This window comes from Zalophus californianus, chromosome 7 (assembly GCF_009762305.2).
Source record: "Zalophus californianus isolate mZalCal1 chromosome 7, mZalCal1.pri.v2, whole genome shotgun sequence".
Lineage (NCBI taxonomy): Eukaryota > Metazoa > Chordata > Mammalia > Carnivora > Otariidae > Zalophus > Zalophus californianus.
Window position 1 is genome coordinate 145,490,368 of NC_045601.1, and position 21,660 is coordinate 145,512,027.

The following is a 21,660-nucleotide window of genomic DNA, read 5'->3' on the forward strand; positions in this document are numbered from 1 at the left end:
AGGTATGTATGTGTGCATATGTTTTATCTTTCATTATCAGACATACTAAGCACTTGGAAGTATTTTTCTACAATATTTCCTCCTCTACAGAGAAGGCTTTAAGGCTGGGAAAGAGCAGACAGAGTGAAGGAGGCACAGTGGTCCCGTTAATCCCAGTTAAGTTACACGTGTATAATGCTTTCTGGTTTATAAAAAGCTTTCACAGGCATTTCTCCCCATGACATAAAAAAAAATACCGAAGAAAAATGAACAATGTTTAAGATCAAGGCTATGAGCCGATATTTAGGAAAAATAGAGAAAAGGAAATTGCTAGCTTTGTGGAAGTTAACAAAAGATTAATTTAAGGAAATGTTAAAAGGCTAAAAAAGATTAAGTGGAGAAAACCTGTAAAAGTTTGGAAAGCTATAAAGTTTTAAATTAGACTGCAATGAGGGGAAATGAAGGCAATGAAAGACTGCAGGAAAGTGATGAGGGAAAGCCCCAGAACCTGCAAAGTCTCTTGTTAGCCTGTGTTGCTTCAGAGTAGGAACCCAGAAAGGGGACTTGAGAGCACAGGAAACACTATGCTGGTGACTGAACAAAACATGGCCCTGAGATCCATGAGAAATGGAATCCATTCTTGGCACAGCCTGGTAAAGTTGGAAGCTGGTGATACCAGGAAGATGTCAGCCTTTGAAGAACTCAGTAGAAGGTGATTTGGGTGAAAACAAGAGATATCACAAAATTCTTATTGTGGCTTCACATGTTGATACTTTGGACATTGTCGAGAACGATTCCAATGTAATTCTGAACAGATACATTTTCTCCTACTGCCCATACTTGGGTTCCCATCCTCATTGGCTGCCTCTGACTTTATCTTCCTATCCTGACGCATCCAAGGAGCAGTTCTGAAAACATGAATGAAGCTTGTTATAAATATATGGTGTGAATCCTCTCACCCGGAGGAAATCATAAGCTGTGATTCAAATTGGCTCGAAGTTGGGAGGGAGGGATACAGATGGTGTCTTGGCAATTTGTTGGGCCCCAGATAACTAAAAGGTGAGAAACAAGCTGTTGAACATCAAAGAATTTACATCAAAATTCATAACCAGTTGGATCTGACTTGATCAATTCACTTTTTATTTACCTGAATGTGAAAGGTTTCCCACTAAAAAGTAGCAAAATTAATGTGAACAAATATATAATTAACATCGAAGAATGGAGTTCTCTGGATGGAGAGGTCTCACCACATCTGAATGACCAGCGGCTTAAGGCATTCTTCTACAAGTACTATGCTGATGAAGAAATACGGATTCCCCCACCCCAACTCTGACGATCTTATGTACGTGGCCATAAGTACACAACTGACCCACAATCTCCAAGAATTATACACAAAAACAAGTGGCCTCAGTTAGAAAGGCCTCAGAAATCTAGACCACACTAGATTTTCAGAGCTATGGAGGTCACTTCACTGGTATATTTAATGTTTATAAGCACCTATATGAAAGGCACAGTGGGGAGTGTAAGATGTCACGGATCGGACCAGCTGATGGAGGATTCTTTATAGGCAAAATGGTCAGAGCAGCAGCCCCCAGCCTTGTGCCCACGAGACATCATAAAGTGCTGGCCGGCGGTGGTGAGCCAGTCTGGAAGCCCGTTTCAGTCCAGTAGGTGAGAATAAACATTTCAGGTCCTACCCCTTCCAGACAACTCTCCTGTAACCTCCTATCAAATAAGCTGTTCCTCAGCCACCCTCCAGAACGTAGAAGAGAATCCATCTCAGCCAGACTCCGCGTCTTCTAACACAAGGTGATGGGAATGGTCAGTAAAGCCCAGCCCAGTTTCTGTGGTCAGGAAGGGCTGCGGGTGGCTTCGGTTCAATGAGGAACGAGCACGAACTCTGCCACATAGGACGTGGGTCACTGCGATAGGACTTTTTTTCCGACGTGGCTTCTCTGATGTTGAACAAGGTATGAAGTCCGGGTGAAGCCTTTTCCACAGGTTTCGCACTGATAGGGTTTCTCACCAGTGTGGATTTTTTGGTGTTCGATAAGGCTTCTGTTCCGAGTGAAACTTCTCTCACACTCGTTACATTTGTAAGACACGGGGGCCTCGACGTTTCCCCACTGGCCTTCCGCCCTCCCCTGGCTCTCCCAGAGCTCTCCACGTCCGGGATCCTGCACGTTTCTATCGCCATGGATCCTCTGGTGTCTCAGGAGGTGTGAATTCCGCCTGAAAGCTTTACCACACATGCTGCACTGGTACGGTTTCTCCCCCGTGTGGATTTTGTGATGTTCTAGGAGGCTGCAGCTCTGGCTGAAGGTCTTCCCACAGTCCTCACACTCATAGGGCTTCTCCCCAGTGTGGGTTCTCTGGTGTTTGATAAGGTTTGAGCTGTGACTGAAGACCTTGCCACATTCTTCACACTCATAGGGTTTCTCCCCAGTGTGGACTCTCTGATGGATGACAAGGGCAGAGCTCCCGATGAAGGTCTTGCCACAGTCTTCACATTCATAGGGTTTCTCACCAGTGTGGATTCTCCTGTGTTTAGTCAGGCCCGAACTCTGAGCAAAACTCTTTCCACATTCATGACAATAGTGCCGCCTACTTCCCGTGGCATTTTTCTGCTTTCTTGGTAACCTGCCCTCCTGTTCACCAGCTTCTAGACAGGCAGGAGTCTGGGCAACGTCTTCACGCAAGTGGCACGGTACTTCCCCAGGCTCTTGTCTTGGATGTTGCTCATCTGGGGGCAGGTCCGTGATCTCGGCCTGCATGTTACCACCTGAAATAACAAGTGGCCAGACGTGGTCACTTACGCCCTGCCACAGGGTTCCACAGACGCTGGGATGAGGCTTTCCGTGAAAGGGTAAGGGTGGAATAATGGGGGACCACGGGTGCCGGGGAGGAAGGAGACCGGAGAACAGGCATGGGGCCATCGGGAGCAGGGCGCACACGGGGAGCGGAGGAAGGTGGTGAGGACTGTGCTGGGGACACACACAGGGGCTCCAAGTCCTCGGGACGAAGGCAGGGCCCTGCGCTGGGGCTGGACGCTAGGAGGGCTGGGCAGAAGGCAGCAGGAAGCAGGCAAGTGTAAGGACTTGCAACACGTTCTGTGAGAAACGGGGCAAGTGGGAACTCAGAAAGTGACCCCTAATCAGGGATACGAGCAGTCACTCTGATCGCAGACAAGGACTGGCCTCGGTGCTGACAGATGTGAGCTGGGGCTCCCACTGTACCGGACGGGGCGGCGTGAGCCCAGACGCGTCAAGCTGTTGCCCTGTGCCCTGTCCCCTGATCTCTAGGTCAGCTCTGCTATCCATTCCAGGCCGCTTCTTGCTCTCCTGCTGTGTGGGCCCACGGCCCATTTCCTGAAGAGGACCCAGCTCTCCTCTGTCGAGGCTGGCAACGGGGAGGGGATCAACACTGCGCACCTCCTGGGAGCGAGGCCTGTGCTGGGGGTTGCATGGGCTGCATCCCACTTCACCAGAACACTGGCCGACGGGGAAGGAGGCAAGGTCACAGGGGTTAAGGAGCTGGTCACACGTGTGGGTAGGAGCTGGGGTTCAGAAATGGTGGCTCTGAATGCAAACACTTCAAACAGGTTCTCACAGCCCGGTAGGTTCTGACTGATAAAGGAAGCCCCGAAAGCCTAGGAGAAACCAGCACCCCTCCGTCTTACCCAGGGGGGTCAGGCCGCCACAGTTCTCCTGCCTCTCATCTCTGTGGAAGCTCCCCCGAGGTGAATCCAGCTGTGTCCATGCAGGGGAGAAAGCCAGGGCCACATCTTCCGTTTTCAGCAGGCCCTGAAACGGCACACAATCCCACCTAGCGCCTCTTCCCCAGTGTCACGCCCACAGCGGGGCACAGGAGAGTGAACGTGCCCCTAAAGGGGCTCTTTAAAAAGACCAAGTGTGGTGCACTATACCTATTTACCCCTATCTCTAATAACATTTTTTTCAAAAAAATATATATAACCATTAAGGAAGAAATATCACACACATTTGAAAAATACTTTCATATAAATATCTAAATAGTTCAGAACGTAAAAGGGTTTGGAAAACAAGGGACAGTACAGGGCAAGGAAGAGAAACATACCCAAACCTTTCAAAATATTTGTGCTGTGCTTTGGCAAAGTGGCCTGGGGGCTTATTTATATTAACGATTTTAAATATACAATGAAATCTAGGTCTAAAGTGGAAAAAGAAAAAACAGGGAAAACATAGATATTATAGGGCCTCAAACACTGAGATCTTCAAGCAGGACATGAAAGACAGGGTAAGGTATTAAAGTGAAGAGGTTAAGTAAAGAGTGCTGAGATTGCAATATTAAACCTTAGACTAAAGAGTATGTCTCATCTGTTCCTTCAAGTTTAAGTTCCTAGAGGGCAGAGGCCATGTGCTTATAACTCGCACTAAGAGCACAATTTATGAATCTTTAACAAACAAAGCTAAATCTTCATTACAACAAAGTGTTCGGTTTGTATTTGCTAAATCGCCTTGTGGAAGAAGAAAATCCCACTGATAAAGAAGCTGACCAAACAGATGGGGCATGAAGACTGGGGAATCAGATAGCACCCCGCGCTAGGAGTACAGCAAAAAAATTCTTGTAAAATAAAGGCAGATAATAGTAAGCAACCTCGGGATTGATGAGAAAACTCCAAGTCCATGTGGATGTAGGATGAGGGAGGGGGGTGGGAGAAAGGGGCCTAACGGGAAGCCCAACAGCAGTGAGGAGTGCTGGGGAGGGGGCTCCAGCTCACCTGGGCCTCTGAGGGCAGCCTGGCAGCCACCACTGCGTCCCGTCGGCAGCGCCCTCCCGGGGCCAGCCCAGGAACCTGGAGAACTAAGAAGGAAAGACGCTCTGGATGAGATGGACCCTGGCACCCAGCCTCCCTGGCCTGTGGATTCCAAGTTCAAAAACTGGGCTAGTAAATTCCTGCCAGGAAGTTCATACAGAATGTGCTCCGTTCCCCAGTGCCTGGTCCCTACCAGCTCCAACCCTAGGGCCTAGAGAGGCGTGGTGTGCTCCTGCAGATATGCATGACATGAAAGCAACAGCGAAAGAAAACAAAGCTTGGGACACCTGGGTGGCTCAGTTGGTTAAGCGACTGCCTTCGGCTCAGGTCATGATCCTGGAGTCCCGGGATCGAGTCCCGCATCGGGCTCCCTGCTCAGCGGGGAGTCTGCTTCTCCCTCTGACCCTCTTCCCTCTCATGCTCTCTCTCTCTCATTCTCTCTCTCTCAAATAAATAAAAAAATCTTTAAAAAAAAAGAAAGAAAACAAAGCTTTCCATTTGAAGATCTTCAGTCTTGAATTTTGCTGAGAGAATGGATAAGATTTTTGATGTTAAAACAACTCTACTAGCTCTTAGGGTGTTTCTGCTTTAGTTTTAAAAAACTAAGAGTCAGATGGGGTTAGGCCTAGAAAGAAGAAAATGAATAACGCTTACATGGAACTTGCTTAGATTTGAGAGAAATAAAGGGTCACTTCCAGTTTTCCTGGAAGAGCTGAACTTTGCAAGGGGCAGAGAACAAAACAGTTTAGGTCAGAACCTGTGTGGAGAAATAAAGACTGCGTGTTGGCTGGTGTGTCCCAGGGCTGTGTGTCTTGGGAATACACCCAAATGTGCACAGCATACAGGGGACATATGTTGCTTTCCCATGGAGTGATTCTCACCCTGTTCTAGTTACAGACCAAGGGTTTAGAAGATTTATACTCTTTGATTTGCAGCAGTCCTACAATGTCTGGGATTTACATTTCTTGCCTTATATTCTTCATAGCACTTACCAATAACTAAAATTTCATCTTTACATTCTTTGCCATCTTCCCTTTTAGAATGTAAGCTCCAGCGAAGCAAGAAATCTGTCTTACTGACAGCTCTATTCCTGGTGCCAGAACACTGGCTACCACCCTGGGCGGGGGGAGGGCCCTCCATAAATTCATGTTAAATGAATGGAGGTCACTCTGTTATTAAAAAATCAATTCTTTCCAAACACCAGTTTTAATAGTCTTATATTTACTAGGTCCAGGTTTGGTTAGAAAAGCTTCCCACCATTGTTTGAAATTTCCCTATCATCTCAGTCTAAAAGTAAAGTAGATCTGTGATGGGCATATAAAGCACCTGTCAACAGATCTGTCTTTTAAATGAACCTGGATGAAGTCTGTAGAATTCTTACTGCCCAGAAGATAACACTCACCTCTATCTGCGGAGGCCTGGGATCCCAGAGATTCGTGCTTGAGCAGAGGCTTCACTGGCTGGAACTGGGTACTCCATGGCCTCTGAGCTGGTGTCAACACCGCCATCTTGCAACGGAGTAGCTGCCTCTGGTCACCACCTGGGACCTGGAAGTCATTCACGTATTGATTCGTCAAAACTTCTATTATGTTTTCTATGTGCTAGTAACTTTCTATTTTCCAGGCACTATTTCTAAGAGCCTTATGAATATTCACTGAATGCAGATAACAATACTATGAGCTAGGGACTATTATTATCTGTATTTTTGTAATGAGGAAATGGAGGCCCAGAGCTGAAGCAACTTGCCCAAGGTCATCCAGCTAATAAGTGGTGATGCTAGGATGGGGGGTCAGGCAGAGGGGACCCAGAGTCCATGCTCTTAACCACTACCGCATGCTCCTTCATTATATACATTGTGCTCTTTGGGAACTAGTGTTAAGTTCTCAGAATATTCATAATTTTTATTACTGAAAATAGAAATAATACTTTCTAGCTTACAAGGTCTGGAGGACTAGTAAATAAGATGTGAAATAACCTAACACATGGCTTGGTACATGGTTCATCCTCATTAAGTGCATGTTTCTTTCCAGGCATTTGTAATTAGTTCTGAATCCACTTTCATGATCATTAGCTTATATGCAGCTTAGAATTCCCAAATCCTCTATATATAAACGCACAACCTGATATTAAGATCCTTGAAGTTTTCACTGTTATAGGGCTCGGAGGCACTACTGCCAATGCAAGTAGTATGGTCTCCTAGTCACCAGTTACTCTGGTTATGTGTTCCCTGAAAGGAACGCACAAAAATACAGGATAATGCACAGGGAAAATGGTCTACAGGGCACCTGGGTGGCTCGGTCGTTAAGCGTCTGCCTTTGGCTCAGGTCATGATCCCAGGGTCCTGGGACTGAGCCCCACATTGGGCCCCCTGCTCTGCAGGCAGCATGCTTCTCCCTCTCCCCCTGCTTGTGTTCCCTCTCTCACTATGTCTCTCTCTGTCAAATAAATATTTTTTAAAAATAAATAGTATCTTTTAAAAAGTGGTCTACAAAAAGCAAGAAGATGCAGATAAAAATGAACCCAGGAGTTCTTAACCTGTGGTTCACGGACTCCCTTCCAAGTGTTCCATGAATTTAAGTAGGAAACATATTTCTATTTTTTTTTGGCGTCTAAGCAAAATTTAGCAATTCCTTCAATTATGAGCGGAAGCAACAAACCAAAGTGTTATAATCCTAAGTAGGCACAACCAGGCAAACACTATCAAAGTCATTCAGCACCACTTTGAAACTCCACCAGTTACTGGGCCTGTCCCTAGGTCTTACTATTTGGTGCATTAATTTTAAAGAACATATAGATAATTTTATCACTAATTTGTTTCATGCTGTTAACCGTGTTTCCATATAATTGAGTTCTTTGGTAATCCTTCATGTTCTTAAAAATGCTAGTATGAGGAGGGGTCCAGGGACTTCTCCGGAGGGGCAAAGAGGTTCATGATACAAAAAGAGATTGAGAACTTCTGGATCTTACAGAAACGCCCCTCACCCCGATCTTGAGGCTTCAGGAAGAGACAGAGCTCGGCTCTCAGATACTAAGCCCTTTGCCTCTACCTGCGGCCCTGGCTCCTCCAGCTGCCTCTGCAAATACTCCAGGAGCACCACCGCCTGCTCCCCGGTCTCGGGGTGCTGCTCCCGCACCCGGGCCTGCAGCTCCTCGGGCAGGATGGTCAGGAACTGCTCCAGCACCAGCAGCTCCACGATCTGCTCCTTGCTGTGCGTCTCGGGCCGCAGCCACTGACGGCACAGCTCCCGGAGCCGGCTCAGCGCCTCGCGGGGCCCGTCGGCCTCGGGGTAGCGGAAGCCCCGGAAGCGCCGGCGCGAGCGCTCGGGGCCGGGGGCCGGGCTGCCGCCGGGCGCACCCGCCTCTGCCGCGGGCGCGGGCGCGTCCTCCTCCTCCGCCTTCACGGTCAGGAGCCCGGTCAGGAGCCGCGGCCGCTCCTCCGCAGAGTGGGCGTCCAAGGCCGCGCTGGCCGTCGACTCTCTGGCCATCCCGGGCCTCGCGCCGGCGAGCGCCCCTACTTTCCGGGCGGATCCTCGAGCGTGGAGTCGCTGCCGGCCGGCACGACGGCGGGCTGCACGGGGCACGGCTTTCCCGCGGCCACAGGCCGGCCGCGCCGTCCTCCGCCGCCGCCCCCCCGAGGCCCGCCGCCAGGGTGCCCGCGGCGGACCGGCACAGGCGGGCGCCCTGAGCGCGGGAGTGCGCGCAGCCCAGGCCGGGGACGCTCCGCACCGGAAGCCGGGGGCGCGCGCCCTGCCCGCGGCTCCTCTAGGACGCGCCTCTCGGTGGCGGCGCCGAGTTAACCCTTCAGCTGCCGGGCCCGCCGCGGACCGAGGCCGGCTCTGTGGAGGCAGTAAGACCTGAGCTTTAAATCCCGGGGCTCTGATGGAAGCTAGGCTAAGGAGCTGGCGTGCATCGGACACTAACGTCCAGAAGGAGGTCCGCTTCCTCGGCGAGCTGAGCGGCCTGGCAGGAGGGCCTGCACAAGCAGCCGGAGCCATCACCGGGCGCCTGCTCGGGAGAGAGCAGTGGCTGCCCCGGGTCCCTGCCGGCCTCCGGCTGTCACTATCCTGCCCTGTAAGGTCAAAGGCTTGGAGGAACGCCCTCCCTATCGCCGTCCAGGCGGCTTCCATTCATCCTTCCCACGCTGAAGGCAGCAAACCGCCCGCGAAGCCATTCCGACCCCTCCAGCCGACCTGACGAGAAGTCCGCGCCCTCCCCCACCAGTTACCACTTTCCATTTTCCAGGGCCTCCTTTCAGCAGCCAGGCTTGTGCGGCGCCCTACGTCGGGGAGCTCTGCTGTCCCTGCTTTCGGGACCCGATTCCCTCCTGCTTGCTTGCTTTTTGTTTCTTCCCAGTTCCCATTCAGAGTCTAGCTCAGTGAGTAGATCCACGGACTGAAGTCAAGATCCCTGGGCTCCTAATCCTGGCTTTATTTACACTTACGAGGTGGGTGACCTCCGTTAACTACATAACCTCTTTGTGCCTGACTTTTCCAATCTGAACTGGGGGTAGTAATAGTAGGTAGGGATGTTGTGAGCAGTAAATGAGTTTTTTGTGTATGTAAAGTTCTTAGAATAATGAATGGCTGACCTATAGTAAGCTAGGCCTTCACTAAAATGGAAGGAAACCCTGAGATTCCTTTGAGCCAGAGGGGACGAGATTTAAGCCAGAAGTGACAGCAGTTATTTTGCTGGACTGAGATGTCCGGAGTCCCCTTTCTACTCAGTGGAATGCAAGTTTGGTATAGAAGTTTATAAAGTGGAAAAATACCATGCTGGTACCTTCCTGAGTTTTTATTCCTCAGTCTATCCCTCTGCAGTTCAAAGGGTAAGGAAGGGATAGGACTTAAGAAAATGAGAGGTCCCAAAGGCTGTTACAAATGAAAACTACTAGAAAATACTTTTCTCTTGATGAGCTGCCACAAGAGGTACAAGGCATTGCTATGAAGTATTGTTGGCAAAATAAGTGAACCTGAATCAAATTAGATTTCTAGATCCTAATAGTTGCATATCGGTGAGATTCAGAAGCAGGTTAGCATTTTTCACACTGCATGGCACGTTAGAATTATTGGGGAGCATTAAAACAGCTTGATATCTTGGTTGCAACCAAGATCAATTCAATCAGAAGGTTGAAGGATGGAACTTAGGTGTGCATAACTATAAAATTTTCATGGGTAGTTGTGATATGCAGGTACGTTTGAGAATTAATGAGCTCAATGGTACTTAAAAGAAGCAATAAATAAAATTCAGAATGTGGGATATTCCATAGGACAGAAAAACCTGGATCCTCAACAAATAAATGGCATTTTTTGAAAAGGCAGCAGAGAAACGGGAACTGTTTTAGATTAAAGGAGACTGAATAGATGTATCAGCCAAATGCAAACCTTATTTGGAACCTGATCAGAGCAAAACAGCTGTAAAAAACACATTTGGGACAACTGGGAAAACTAAAACACGATGATATTAAGAAGTTACTATCAATTTAGTTGTCATAATGATATTGGGGTTATGTTAAGGAAAAAAGTCCTCATTTGATAGAAATTTATACTGAGGTACTTGTGGGTGTACTGATATAATGTCTGGATTTGCTTTAAAATAATCAGAACTAGGGGCACCTGGGTGGCTCAGTTTAGCCTCAGACTCTTGATCTCAGCTCAGGTCTTAAGCTCTGAGTTTGGGCCCCACGTTGGGCTCCACACTGGGCATGGAGCCTACCTAAAATAAATACATAAAATACTCAGAACTAGAGAAAACACACAAAGAAATGTACCACGATAGCTGTTGAAGTTGAGCAAGAGGCATAGGGGTTCATTGTAATATTCTCTTTACACTTGTACATATTTGAAGTTTTCCACAGAAATTTACCTTTTAAGTATACGAAGTACTACTTCTTTCTTGAATAACTCAGTCCAAAAGCCTTTAAGTGGTGCCAGGACGCTGGGATCATGACCTGAGCCGAAGGCAGATGCTTAACTTTAACCGACTGAGCTACCCAGGTGCCTCACTGTAGACATATTTTAACCGCTACACTGCTTTTACCTGTTGAGGAGCAGTCACCTTGCTGCCAGAGAAGATTAAAAAATGATAGTATGGCTATATGACCTTTTAAAGATATGATCAACTTTTTTTTTTAAGATTTTATTTTTTAAGTAATCTCTACACCCAACATGGGGCTCAGACTCACAACCCCGAGACCATGAGTCCCGTGCTTGCTGACTGAGCCAGCCAAGGACCCCAATATGATCAGCTTTTAAAGCTCCCTAGAAACTAAAAGACTCACTTCTATGCTGAGCACAGAGAAATTTAGGGGCTGGTCAAGTTCCTCACCTAATTGGTAGCAAAGTTAGGACTAGAAGCTTTGTTATTCAGAGCTTCAGTTACCCAGTGAAATTTTTACCCATTATTGTTTCTCATGAACTCATGAACAGTGCCCCTCACCTATACTATTCATCAGTCACTGTCCAGGTAACAAGGGTTACTCTCTCAGCTTGGGGAATTTAGAGTCCCATGAATAAGACTGGAATTTCAGTCATACCTGAAGAAGCAGATTCAGGGGAGTAGAAAATAGAATTTGAGAACATGGGAAAGAAGTACATTACACCAAGTGCTTATATTTCCCCATTATATTCATTATGTTGAAAACTGTAAGTAGGTATCTTTGATTTAATTCTGAGGTCTCCAAAAGTCCCTCAGATGGTATATTTCTTCTTGTTTATTGCTTACAGACATAAAAACTTAATCCTGACACACCTTAATGGTAATATTAAGATCAAATTAAGTGTCCAAGTAACAGTTGAGATGTTGCTTTAACTGTTAGAGGCAGGTCTGACCCTTCTAGGCATCAGTATATAGAAACCTTCAGAACAATGGAGAAGAAACAATTCTCCAACCTGCACAGAAACCTTAAAAATGCCTACGTGTTAGGTATTTTGCCATCCTTTGTATTAAGGGAATCAACCGTATAGATTCTTACAAAACTGTTACAACATGAACTGTACTAGTTCCAAAATTATGCAGTATTTTTCCTAATTCTGTATCCTCTGTGTGAGACTATAGATAATTCAACAGAGTTTCTTTTATATGTTGCATCAGGAAAAATAGGATGCTCCTTTGTCTACACCTATTGTTTATAGAGCTGGGAGTAGGGTGAGGTGAGAGAGGCACTTAGGTCACAGAATTTAAGAGAGTGAATGTGTCCTTAGATTTGGGCCCTCAGTGCCTCTCTCACCTCACCCTACTCCTGGCTCTGTATAGACACAACATTAGAATCCATTAAGCATTTTTATATTTATCTCCTCCGACTTCCATTGGTGAGGAAGTGGCACTGCTAGGAGTCTCCCTCATGTCTCTTCACACTCTATTCCTAACTTCCACTACCAGTCTCTTTCCTAGAAACTGCACGTTTAAGCAAGAGTCTTGTTTCTACAGTGAGAGGGTCCCTGATTAATTCATTCATCCAGGCGTGTTTATTTTATTTCACCCCAGATACAAAGTGGAGTTTGGGAGAAATCACAAAAGAAATGAAAAGTGTGATTCTTGACTTTGCGATGCCTAGAAACGTATCAGGGAGAAAGTAAAAGGCAAAACCTAAAAATACAGAAAGTAACACTACAAAATGATAATGTGCAGAGAAGAGGTTGAATACAGCTTTTTTTTTTTAAAGATTTCATTTATTTATTTGAGAGAGAGAGAATGAGAGATAGAGAGCATGAGAGGGAAGAGGGTCGGAGGGAGAAGCAGACTCCCTGCTGAGCAGGGAGCCCGATATGGGACTCGATCCCAGGACCCTGGGATCATGACCTGAGCCGAAGGCAGTCGCTTAACCAACTGAGCCACCCAGGCGCCCTGAATACAGCTTTAAAACGGCTGTAGGATCGCCCCTTCAACAGCACGGTGGTTAGGAGCGCCGGCCCATGCGTAGTCCACCCTTCACAAAATCATAAGAAAGAAAATACATTTACAATACTGCATGTGCATTTATTGTAAAAATAAACAAACAAACAAAAAAACCCAGACTGTGGGCAGCACTCTTCCCAGGTGGTTTTCCCCTTCCTGGAGGCTTGGGCTCAGCAGCCGCCACACCAGGAAAATTTATGGAAAACAATTTTGAGAAAGATCGTAAAATATTACCTGTGAGAACAATTTCATTTTAGCTGAGCTTTCAACATCTGGTGCTTTTCTTAATGATTAGAATGTATTGCTATTTCAAAAACTACCTATTTTCTTTTTTTTAAGATTTATTTATTTGAGAGAGAGAGCAGCCACATGTACAAGCAAGCCTAGGGGCAGAGGGAGAGGGAGAGAGAATCTTCAAGTAGACTCCCCACTGAGCATGGAACCCAACGCAGGGCTTGATCCCAGGACCCTGAGATCCTGACCTGAGCTGAAATCAAGAGTTGGCCACCTAACCGACTGAGCCACCCAGGTGCCCCCCAAACTACCATTTTTTAAAAAAATATCTTCAAATACATTTTTGTGCTCTATATTTGCTCATCTATAAATAAAATTAAGAAAATAAAAGCCCCTCCCCCAAAAAAGGTATGGTAGGCATTTATTTTTATTCCTATCAGCATATTTTTTGTCCCACTGCTTTCTCTACTAAATCAGGGGTCAACAAACTACTGTCTACAGACCAAAATTGGCCCACTGCCTGTTTTTATATGGCGTGAGCAAGAAATTATTTTATATTTTCATATTGTTGAGGAAAAATCAGAAGACTATGTGAAAATTGCAGAAATTCAAATTTCAGTGACTACAGTTTTATTATAACACATTCATGTTCATTTACATATTATCTATGGCTGTGTTTGTCCTATAATGGTAGCGCCCCAATTAAGCAAAATGTTATTCCTCAATTTTTTTATTCTTCCCGTTAGAAAACCTGTCTTACAAAAAGTGTATCAATTATTACTTTCCTGTGTAATTTTTATTAAGTTTCTAATCAAATACTATAATAATTTATTTCCTTTCATTAAAAGACTTAAATATTTACAACATTATCAGTTTGGGAAGACAAAGAGTAAAAATGGAGCAAAGTGATCAAAAGACAAATTCAGAGACAGAATAAATGCAGCCTATTTAAATGCCTGCCTGGCCCTGGTGGCTGCTGCCAGAGTGCTGGTTCTAAGCCTCAGAATAAGTAATAGTTCAAAATCTCCTCCAGCTTCCACATGTCCCAGGGAGAGATTTTGGTGACTTCAAAGAAGACCTGGTGACAATACTTGGAATGCACAGTCTTGAGCCTATTACAAAGAAGCAAAATCAGCAGGATGTTCAACTGCTTGCCCAAGGGGTGAAGATCAGAGGTCTTGTAGCCGCTGTAATACTCCAGGGTAGGAGCCCAGTGTCTGAACTTTTTCAGTAGAGGGTCAGGAGGAAGGAGTCAGCAGCTAGCTTGGAGGCCCCCTCTACTGGATATTCAACTTAACTATAGAGAACCAAGATGATGGTATATGCCTACATACATTTTAAGATCAAAGAAAAATGATCTTGCACGAAACGCAAATGGTCACATTTCAGAGAGTGAACAAAGTGTGTGCAGAAAGTGGTTCCCAATCACAAAGTTTCTGGAGAAATTAACCAGGTTAGGAGACATCTACAAGACTGGGTTGGAGGCCTCCCTGCATTTCAGGGGTAGAAAAGTCTGTGAATTTAAGAATTAAAGTCACACTTGATCTTAGCCAAAAGGCCGAGAAGCGATTAAAATCGTTAACTCTGGCCTTCGCTTGGCTCAGAGGCTGAGCTTAAACTTCGATTCCAGAAGAAGTTCTGGTTCTTGCCTCCAGTAGGCCCAAGTGGGGTTTGCAATTCCCTCGAAGTAGTTCCTCCACGAAGACGGCGGACAGGTTCCTTTCCGAGGACCGACAGAGGAGCGTGGGAAGTAGGAACCCCCCACCAAGGGGCAATGATAAAGAGCGCCGAGGGCAGCAAGGAGGAGCGAAGGACACCAAGACGGTTGAAGGCGACTATCCAAGCGGCGACGACGACGTCGGAGCAGCAGCGGGGTCACCGGTACAAGCCCCTCTTCTGTGACCGCGGCGCAGGGCACAGACGCAGACCCGAGGCGCGAGCGCCGCCTCGCCGCCCGCCCCCGGCCCCAGCGCCGCCTCCAACGCCGGCGTCTCGCGTCCCCGCCCGCGCGGCGGCCTCGCCGAGCAAATCCGCCGGAAGCGGAAGTCGCGGCAGCCGCGGTGCTGACGCGCCGGAGCGGGGGGCGGTGGCGGGCGGCCGCTGCGTCTGCGGGAGCGGCCCGCGCTGGTCCCTTGGTCGCCGGTGGGGGCGTGCGTCATGGCCCCGGTGTCCCGGGCCCGTTATCCCGAGGACACCGCGGGCTCTCGGGGGTGGCGACGCGGCTCGTCGGGGAGCCCGCCGTCCGCGCAGGCCAGACGCTCCCCGTTGGGCGGCCGTGCCCGCTCGCACTCCCGCGGCCTTGAGGGCCTCCGGCCCCCGTGCGGAGGGTCGGGCGCTGGCGCCCCTTGCCCGCCCGGCCGCCCTCGAGAGCAGGCCCCGGCGTCCCGCACCTACGCCTTCTCCTCCTCTTCCGTCTCCTGCGGCGGGTACCGCTACCACCACCACCACTGTGTGGGCGACCGGCGGAGGAGGCTGGGAGAGAGACAGAGGATCGGGGAGGTGGGAGCGCCGGAGGTGTGGGGGCTGTCCCCAAAGTTTCCTGAGCCGGATTCCGATGAGCACACCCCCGTGGAGGACGATGAGGTAAAGACTCAGAAGACCAGCAGTTCAGACTCCAGCTCCGAAGGAAAAAGGAAGAGCAGTCGTTCAAAAAGCAAGAAAAAAAGAAAGAAAAAGTCCAAAAGGAAGCATAGGAAATATTCTGATAATAGTGATAGGAATTCAGACCCCGACACGGATTCTAGCTCTGATGATGATAAAAAGAGAGCCAAAAAAGCCAAGAAGAAGGAGAAGACAAAGAAACACAGGGGGAAAAAAAACAAGAAAAGGAAGACTAAGAAGACTAAAAAAGAATCCAGTGACTCGAGCTTCAGAGGTTCAGAAGGGGAGTTGCCGGAAGACCCCCGGCTGAAGCGGGCGGAGACGGCCGGTCCCACGGATCTGGTGGGTCCAGAAGCACCTGTAACATACAGCGCCCAGGATGAGAAGCCTCTCAACTATGGCCACGCTCTGCTCCCAGGGGAGGGCGCGGCGATGGCTGAGTACGTAAAAGCTGGAAAGCGAATCCCACGAAGAGGTGAAATTGGGCTGACGAGCGAAGAGATTGCTTCATTTGAATGCTCAGGTTATGTTATGAGTGGTAGCAGGCATCGCAGGATGGAGGCTGTACGGCTGCGGAAAGAGAACCAGATCTACAGCGCCGATGAGAAGAGAGCCCTTGCATCCTTTAACCAGGAAGAGAGACGGAAGAGAGAGAACAAGATTCTAGCCAGCTTCCGGGACATGGTGTACAGAAAGACGAAAGGGAAAGATGACAAGTAAGGGCTCTCTGTTGTTCAGCAGGACTTTTGACGACAATTTTACATGACCAAAGTAGTGTGAAAAGACCTCATGGTGCTACTGTATCGACTATGTTAGAAAGTCCGTCGAGAAAAAGCTGCCGTTTGAGATCTCGTTACCGATTTATTTTGTTATTTTTAATTTAATATGTGCACATGGCTTAAATACTCAAATACTGCAGTCGGAGAGTTAATAAAAGGTCTTTCATCGTAGTCCCTGATTCTTCTCCCCAAAGAGATCTCTGTTTGATGTCTTTTATACACGTAAGTTCTGTGTACATACAAGCACATTGCAGGATAAAGGTTGGAGTTACTAACCTGAAGATTATCTTCCCTGTTGACCCTGACCTCTCTCTCTCGAGGGGCCTCATGGAGCCCTTCACATGCCCCCAGGAGGACCAGAAGAATCCCAGAAGGAACAAAGGATTCAAATGAGTGTATACTTCTGGTTGCAGTTAACAGATTGAGTTAAAAAATAAAGGAAGTTTATTGGTTTGTGTAACTGAAAAGCCCTGCAGGAAAATGGGTTTCCCGCATGGCTTTATGGGACCTTGACTTTTTTCTTCTCCATGGGTCATTTTCCTCCGTAGCCTGGTTTCCAAAAGGGTTGCCAAAGGTCCTGAGTTCGGTTATATACTTCCTGGTCCACCTCTGAGGAGCAAAAACATTTCTGTCTTGGCATTCCAAACAAGAATCCCGAGATTGACCCAAATTGGATTAGCTTAGGTCACATGCCCACTCTCAAAAAAGGTACTGTTGTTGCGGAGATAGGCCTCCTCCTGGAGCTGTGAGTATAGTCAATTTATAGGCTACATGGGGAGGAAGTGGATACCTGAATGAAAATCAGGGTAATGCTGGGAAGGTGTATAGTCGACCGACAAATGCCCACTATAGTTTTGAAGGCTTTCTAAAAAACACAGTTCATGTGCTGAAAGCCAAAATTTTCCTGAAGCTTGCTTTTGACTATCGGGGAATACCTGGCTGAAGGGGACATAGGGTTGATCCATAAAAATAGATCTAAAAAGTAAAGACGAAGGTCCACTGTGCTTGGGTCTTCCAAAGAGTAGACCAGGTGCCACCTTAGACTAAGAAGAGACAGAAAAAAATGAGAAGGTATAAAGAATGGAGTTGGTGGAGTTCCCGAAAAGGTCAGATCAGGAGGGACCCCATGGACAACAAAGTTAAGCATTGAAAGCCCGGCTCCGTCTCCGTCGTTAGGGCTTTAGAGTGAGCTCCGTTCATGGTCCGTGACAAAGCCTTCATTGTCATCCAGTGACATCTGCCTGAATCCTAAGACTTCATTTCATCGCTAAGCAAACTATCTCATTTGAAAAAGGGAGCCCCTTTTCAAGGCTCAAGACCCTATGGAGCCCCACAGAGCTGAGGGTGAAGGGGTGGGGTTCTAGAATCTCACAGGGCAGTATGAGGTGGAAGGGCACCTTCATCCTAGTAGATGACTTGATTGGCACTGGACCACACTACCTTGAGAATTTCCCCAGAGTATTGGGGAGCACTGGTAAAAGCCAATATTACATATGTATATTTCTATCTTTAGAAACAAACCATACCACATTTCACCCATGAACTTACACCTTGCCTTTTTCACTTAGTACATCTTGGAGATGTTTTAATCGATGCATATAAATCTTATTCTTTTTAATGACTTTATAATGTTCTACTGAATGAAAGGACCATATTTTATTGGATGTTTAAGATGTTTCCTATATTTTGCAATTACACAGTACTGAAGTGAAAATCTTTGTGGATATGTGAGAATATTATCTGTAGCATTGTCATCTAGAAATAGAATTATTGGGTCAAAAAGAATTCTTTGGATCATCTAAAAATGGCCACCTATAAGTGGAATTCTTGGATTAAGTGGAAAATATTTATTAGGTGCTTTTTATATGCTAGGCACTATGGCAGGTACTGGGTACAAACCAGAGAGCAGGTTAAGTTTGATCCTTGCCATCACAACAGAATTTTACATTCTACTGGAGGAGATAGACCTTTAAAAAACTACCAGACAAGTATGTATTAACTGCGGCATGCTATGAAGAAAATAAGGGACTAGAGACAATAATAGGGGGAGGTTTTTGATAGGGTGGTCAGGAAAAATCTAAGAATGTCACATGTTCTATGTGCTTTTACATTTTAATAGATTTTGCAACATTGCTTTCTAAATAAGCAGTACCAGTTTACACACTGGTACTGCTTTGTAAATAAGATGTACCAGTTTACACACCTACATCACCAACAACATTGTACTAAACCTTTTGATCTTTGCCAATCTAATAGGTGAAAAATGGCATTTCATTTTTTCTTTTTTTTTTTTTAGAGAGAGCATGAGCGGGTCTGGGGGAGGGGGAGAGGGAGAGGGAGAGACAGTCTTAAGCAGACTCCCCGCTGGGTGCAGGGCCCAACACGGGGCTCAATCTCACAACCCTGAGATCAGGACCTGAGCTGAAATCAAGAGTCAGATGCTTAACCAACTGAGCCAACCAGGCGCCCCTAGGATTTTTCTTTGTTTACTCATATGATGGTTTAAAGTTATAGATTTCCTCATATAAAACCATGAGTTAAGTTTATTGGACTCATTTGTAGGTTTTTTATTGTTTAGAACAATCACTGGTCACATAATTTTCTATTTAAAATTCAGAATAATGAATAATATTTTGCTGAATGTGTGGAAGCAGAGAGAAAAGCAGAAAGCATCATTACAAAAAGATAAGAACGGCTATCTTATGCTATAGCATGGTAGCATGACTTGTAATGCAATAGTGCCTCTACAGATCCTATAGAAAAAGAAGCTTTCATTTTGAATATCTTAAGAATGGACCTGATGAAAACATACGGACCACCATTTTGTTTACAAAAATAAAGATAATCCTGTAAAATGATAATCTCAAATTTGAAAATTGATTTTTAAAAATTAGCAACATGTAGTCTGTCCTGTAAGATAGCATCTTTATTAATTCTTATCTACCTCTACCCCTTCCAAAAGTACAGACTACTTAAAAATGCAGATCTTGAATTTTTTTTAACTCTGTGCGTTAAACTACATTTTGACGTTTCTTTTCTTTTTTTTTTTTAAAGATTTTATTTATTTGACAGAGAGAGAGACAGTGAGAGAGGGAACACAAGCAGGGGGAGTGGGAGAGGGAGAAGCAGGCTCTCCGCCGAGCAGGGAGCCCGATGCAGGGCTTGATCCCAGGACCCTGGGATCATGACCTGAGCAGAAGGCAGAAGCTTAATGACTGAGCTACCAAGGTGCCCCTACCTTTTGAATTTCATGGGTTATTCAATACAATGCCAATAATCTAAGCCTTGATACTATGAGTGATGTTTAAGAAGCCAGCCATGGTAGGGAGTTTGAAAGGGGCAGTCAATTAAGATATATTTACTTCCTTTTTAAATTAAATTTTGTTTATCTCTTACATAATTTTTGAAAAATATATAAGCCCTTCTTTTGAAAGAAAGAAAACCAGACATATGAGTTTTCTATAAAAAAAATGTTAACTTCTAATTAGTAAAGTATTTGCATTGACTGCATTTGTTTGCCTAAGGAAGTTTTAGGGTGAATATATTTAATTGCTATTTCTAAAAGATACTTCCAAGCTTCTGGTACCCAAGGAGGAAATGTTAACTCTCCTTGTTGTTGTAATGAAACGTGTTTTTTTCTTTTGCTGTGATAATTTCAATGCTGAAAACACCAAATAAATTACCTGTCATAAAACAATGATTAGTATATTTAATGATATTTCAAAACTATCAACTAATTAAACAAGTTGTTTAGATTTTTAAAAGGATTTATTTTATTCAAAGACTATAAAAAAGTTTTTGGTAAGGTGAATAAGAAGGAATATTTCTCTTCTGTAGAATTATTTTGGTAAAGTGATATGTTTTTTTCCCCTTGAAACCTACATTCTCTGCAAAGTATTGCTGATTATACTTTTATAGTAATCTACTTAATTTTTCATTACCTTAAGTATTTTTTTTAAGATTTTATTTATTTATTCATGAGAGACAGAGGAGGAGAGAGAGAGAGAGAGAAGCAGAGGGAGAAGCAGGCTCCCTGCTGAGCAGGGAGTCCCAATGCGGGTCTCGATCCCAAGACTCTGGGATCATGACCTAAGCCGAAGGCAGACGCTTAACCATCTGAGCCACCCAGGCGCCCTACCTTAAGTATTTCAATACAAATATATTTTCATTGTTCAATTTAATCTTCAATTCTTTGATACTACAAAAAAAAAAAAACACACACACAAAACGCCAAAACGGTGTCATTTATTTTTGCCGCTGTGTTTGACGACTTTTTAAATTGGGGAGAAATGGAAAGGTACGCGTCTGTGTTTAATTTGTGAGTGAGCAAAGTAGAGATGCCGGTTCTTCACGCTAACAGTAAACCGAGCTGGCCCGTTCTCACTCTACTAAAACCAACTTCGGCGCGCAGACGAGGACCGCCCGCGCTCGCACCTGCACGCCGCCGGGGGGCGGAGCTCCGCCCCCAGCCGCGCGCCGGAAGCCGGACACCATCGAGCCGCGGTCCTCCCGCGTGCCTAGAGCGGAGGCGACGGTGCGCTGGGAGGCGGGCGTCTGGGGCTGGGCGAGGGTCGCGGACCGTGCTGGAGCGCGCCAGGCCACCGCTGAGGGTCGGAGCTGGGTGCGTGGTGTGTGCGCTCCGCCTGGGAAGGCCCTGCAGACCCGGGCTGGGGAGCAGCTGGTGCCCTAGGTGCTGCGACAGAGGGCCCGCAGGCCGGGGCTGGGGCCGGGGGCGTCCTGAAGCTGCGGATCTGCTGACCTGGGCCCAACTTAGGCTGCACTTGTTTCATCCATTGAGCGCAATTTTAAACACGTGTTGGAAGGTAAGCCTTAGAAGGCAGTGCTTGAGCAGAAACCTGAAGAACCTGGAAAGACCTGTGTGGCCTTTGGGGGCACGCGCTTTCAGAGGGAACAGCAAGTGCAAAGGCCTCCGAGGTGCTGGGCATTCTCGAGCAATAGCAAGGAGACCGGGCATGTAGACCCGACCGTCAGGAGCGGGGGGCGGGGTTTGTAGAGGACCGTATTGAGAGGTTGGGGAGCGGGAGGAGGTGTGTGGAAGTGGGCGTTTTATTGTGGAAGTAATTTGGTCGTTTCTTGGTGTGAAGAATTTTTGGAGGATTTTAAGCAGAGGGAAAACATGATCCGATTCATGTTTTAAAGCATCTGTAGCTGGGAACTCACGATGAGATAAGACCGTAAGGCCGCAAGAATGGAATCAGGGGAACTATTGCAAGTAATTCAGGTAGGAGATGAGGCTATCTTGAACTTGTATTATTGTGGAAGTGGTTAGTCCTGGTCAGATTAGTGATCTACGTGGAAGGCGGAGCCAGCAGGCTTTGCTGTTGGATCACATGTGGATTATGAGAGAGAGAGAAGGCA

At 46.4% G+C, this 21,660-nt stretch overlaps 3 protein-coding genes across 4 annotated transcripts in view; 2 read left to right on the top strand and 1 right to left on the bottom strand.

The window, feature by feature from the left end:
- The window catches only part of LOC113928037, a 53,029-nt gene that overhangs the window by 23,719 nt on the left and 7,650 nt on the right, over positions 1-21,660 (top strand). The window contains exons 6-11 of the mRNA XM_027604123.2: positions 7,843-7,983; positions 8,066-8,621; positions 14,506-15,005; positions 15,092-15,484; positions 15,815-16,218; positions 20,693-21,104. Coding sequence (XP_027459924.2) covers positions 7,843-7,983; positions 8,066-8,621; positions 14,506-15,005; positions 15,092-15,484; positions 15,815-16,218; positions 20,693-21,104 — 2,406 coding nt within the window. The remainder of the gene's footprint in view (positions 1-7,842; positions 7,984-8,065; positions 8,622-14,505; positions 15,006-15,091; positions 15,485-15,814; positions 16,219-20,692; positions 21,105-21,660) is intronic.
- On the bottom strand, positions 912-8,478 carry LOC113926823 (zinc finger protein with KRAB and SCAN domains 4-like). Of its 2 annotated transcripts, none has more exons than XM_035728395.1 (5): positions 7,822-8,478; positions 6,177-6,321; positions 4,739-4,821; positions 3,659-3,782; positions 912-2,761 (listed from the first exon to the last, which is right to left on the bottom strand). In XM_035728395.1, the coding sequence occupies exons 1-5, from the start codon at positions 8,257-8,259 to the stop codon at positions 1,899-1,901; spliced, it is 1,653 nt and encodes a 550-aa protein (XP_035584288.1). In that variant the 5' UTR covers positions 8,260-8,478; the 3' UTR covers positions 912-1,898. The 2 variants fall into 2 exon arrangements, with proteins under 2 accessions (XP_035584288.1, XP_035584289.1); XM_035728396.1 differs by having other exon boundaries at positions 914-2,761; positions 7,757-7,891.
- On the top strand, positions 14,948-17,570 carry LOC113926840 (NKAP-like protein). The gene has a single exon (XM_027602211.2). The coding sequence runs from the start codon at positions 15,059-15,061 to the stop codon at positions 16,220-16,222; it is 1,164 nt and encodes a 387-aa protein (XP_027458012.1). The 5' UTR covers positions 14,948-15,058; the 3' UTR covers positions 16,223-17,570.

What these genes read in the sequence shown, in the direction of transcription:
- LOC113926823 (XM_035728395.1), bottom strand. Translation starts at nt 8,259, where the DNA reads ATGGCCAGAGAGTCGACGGCCAGCGCGGCCTTGGACGCCCACTCTGCG. An exon ending in CCAGGCCTCCGCAGATAGAG is followed by an intron (nt 4,822 to 6,176) that starts GTGAGTGTTATC and finishes TTTCCTTCTTAG; the next exon opens with TTCTCCAGGTTCCTGGGCTG. An exon ending in GGCTGCCCTCAGAGGCCCAG is followed by an intron (nt 3,783 to 4,738) that starts GTGAGCTGGAGC and finishes GTGCCGTTTCAG; the next exon opens with GGCCTGCTGAAAACGGAAGA.
- LOC113926840 (XM_027602211.2), top strand. Translation starts at nt 15,059, where the DNA reads ATGGCCCCGGTGTCCCGGGCCCGTTATCCCGAGGACACCGCGGGCTCT.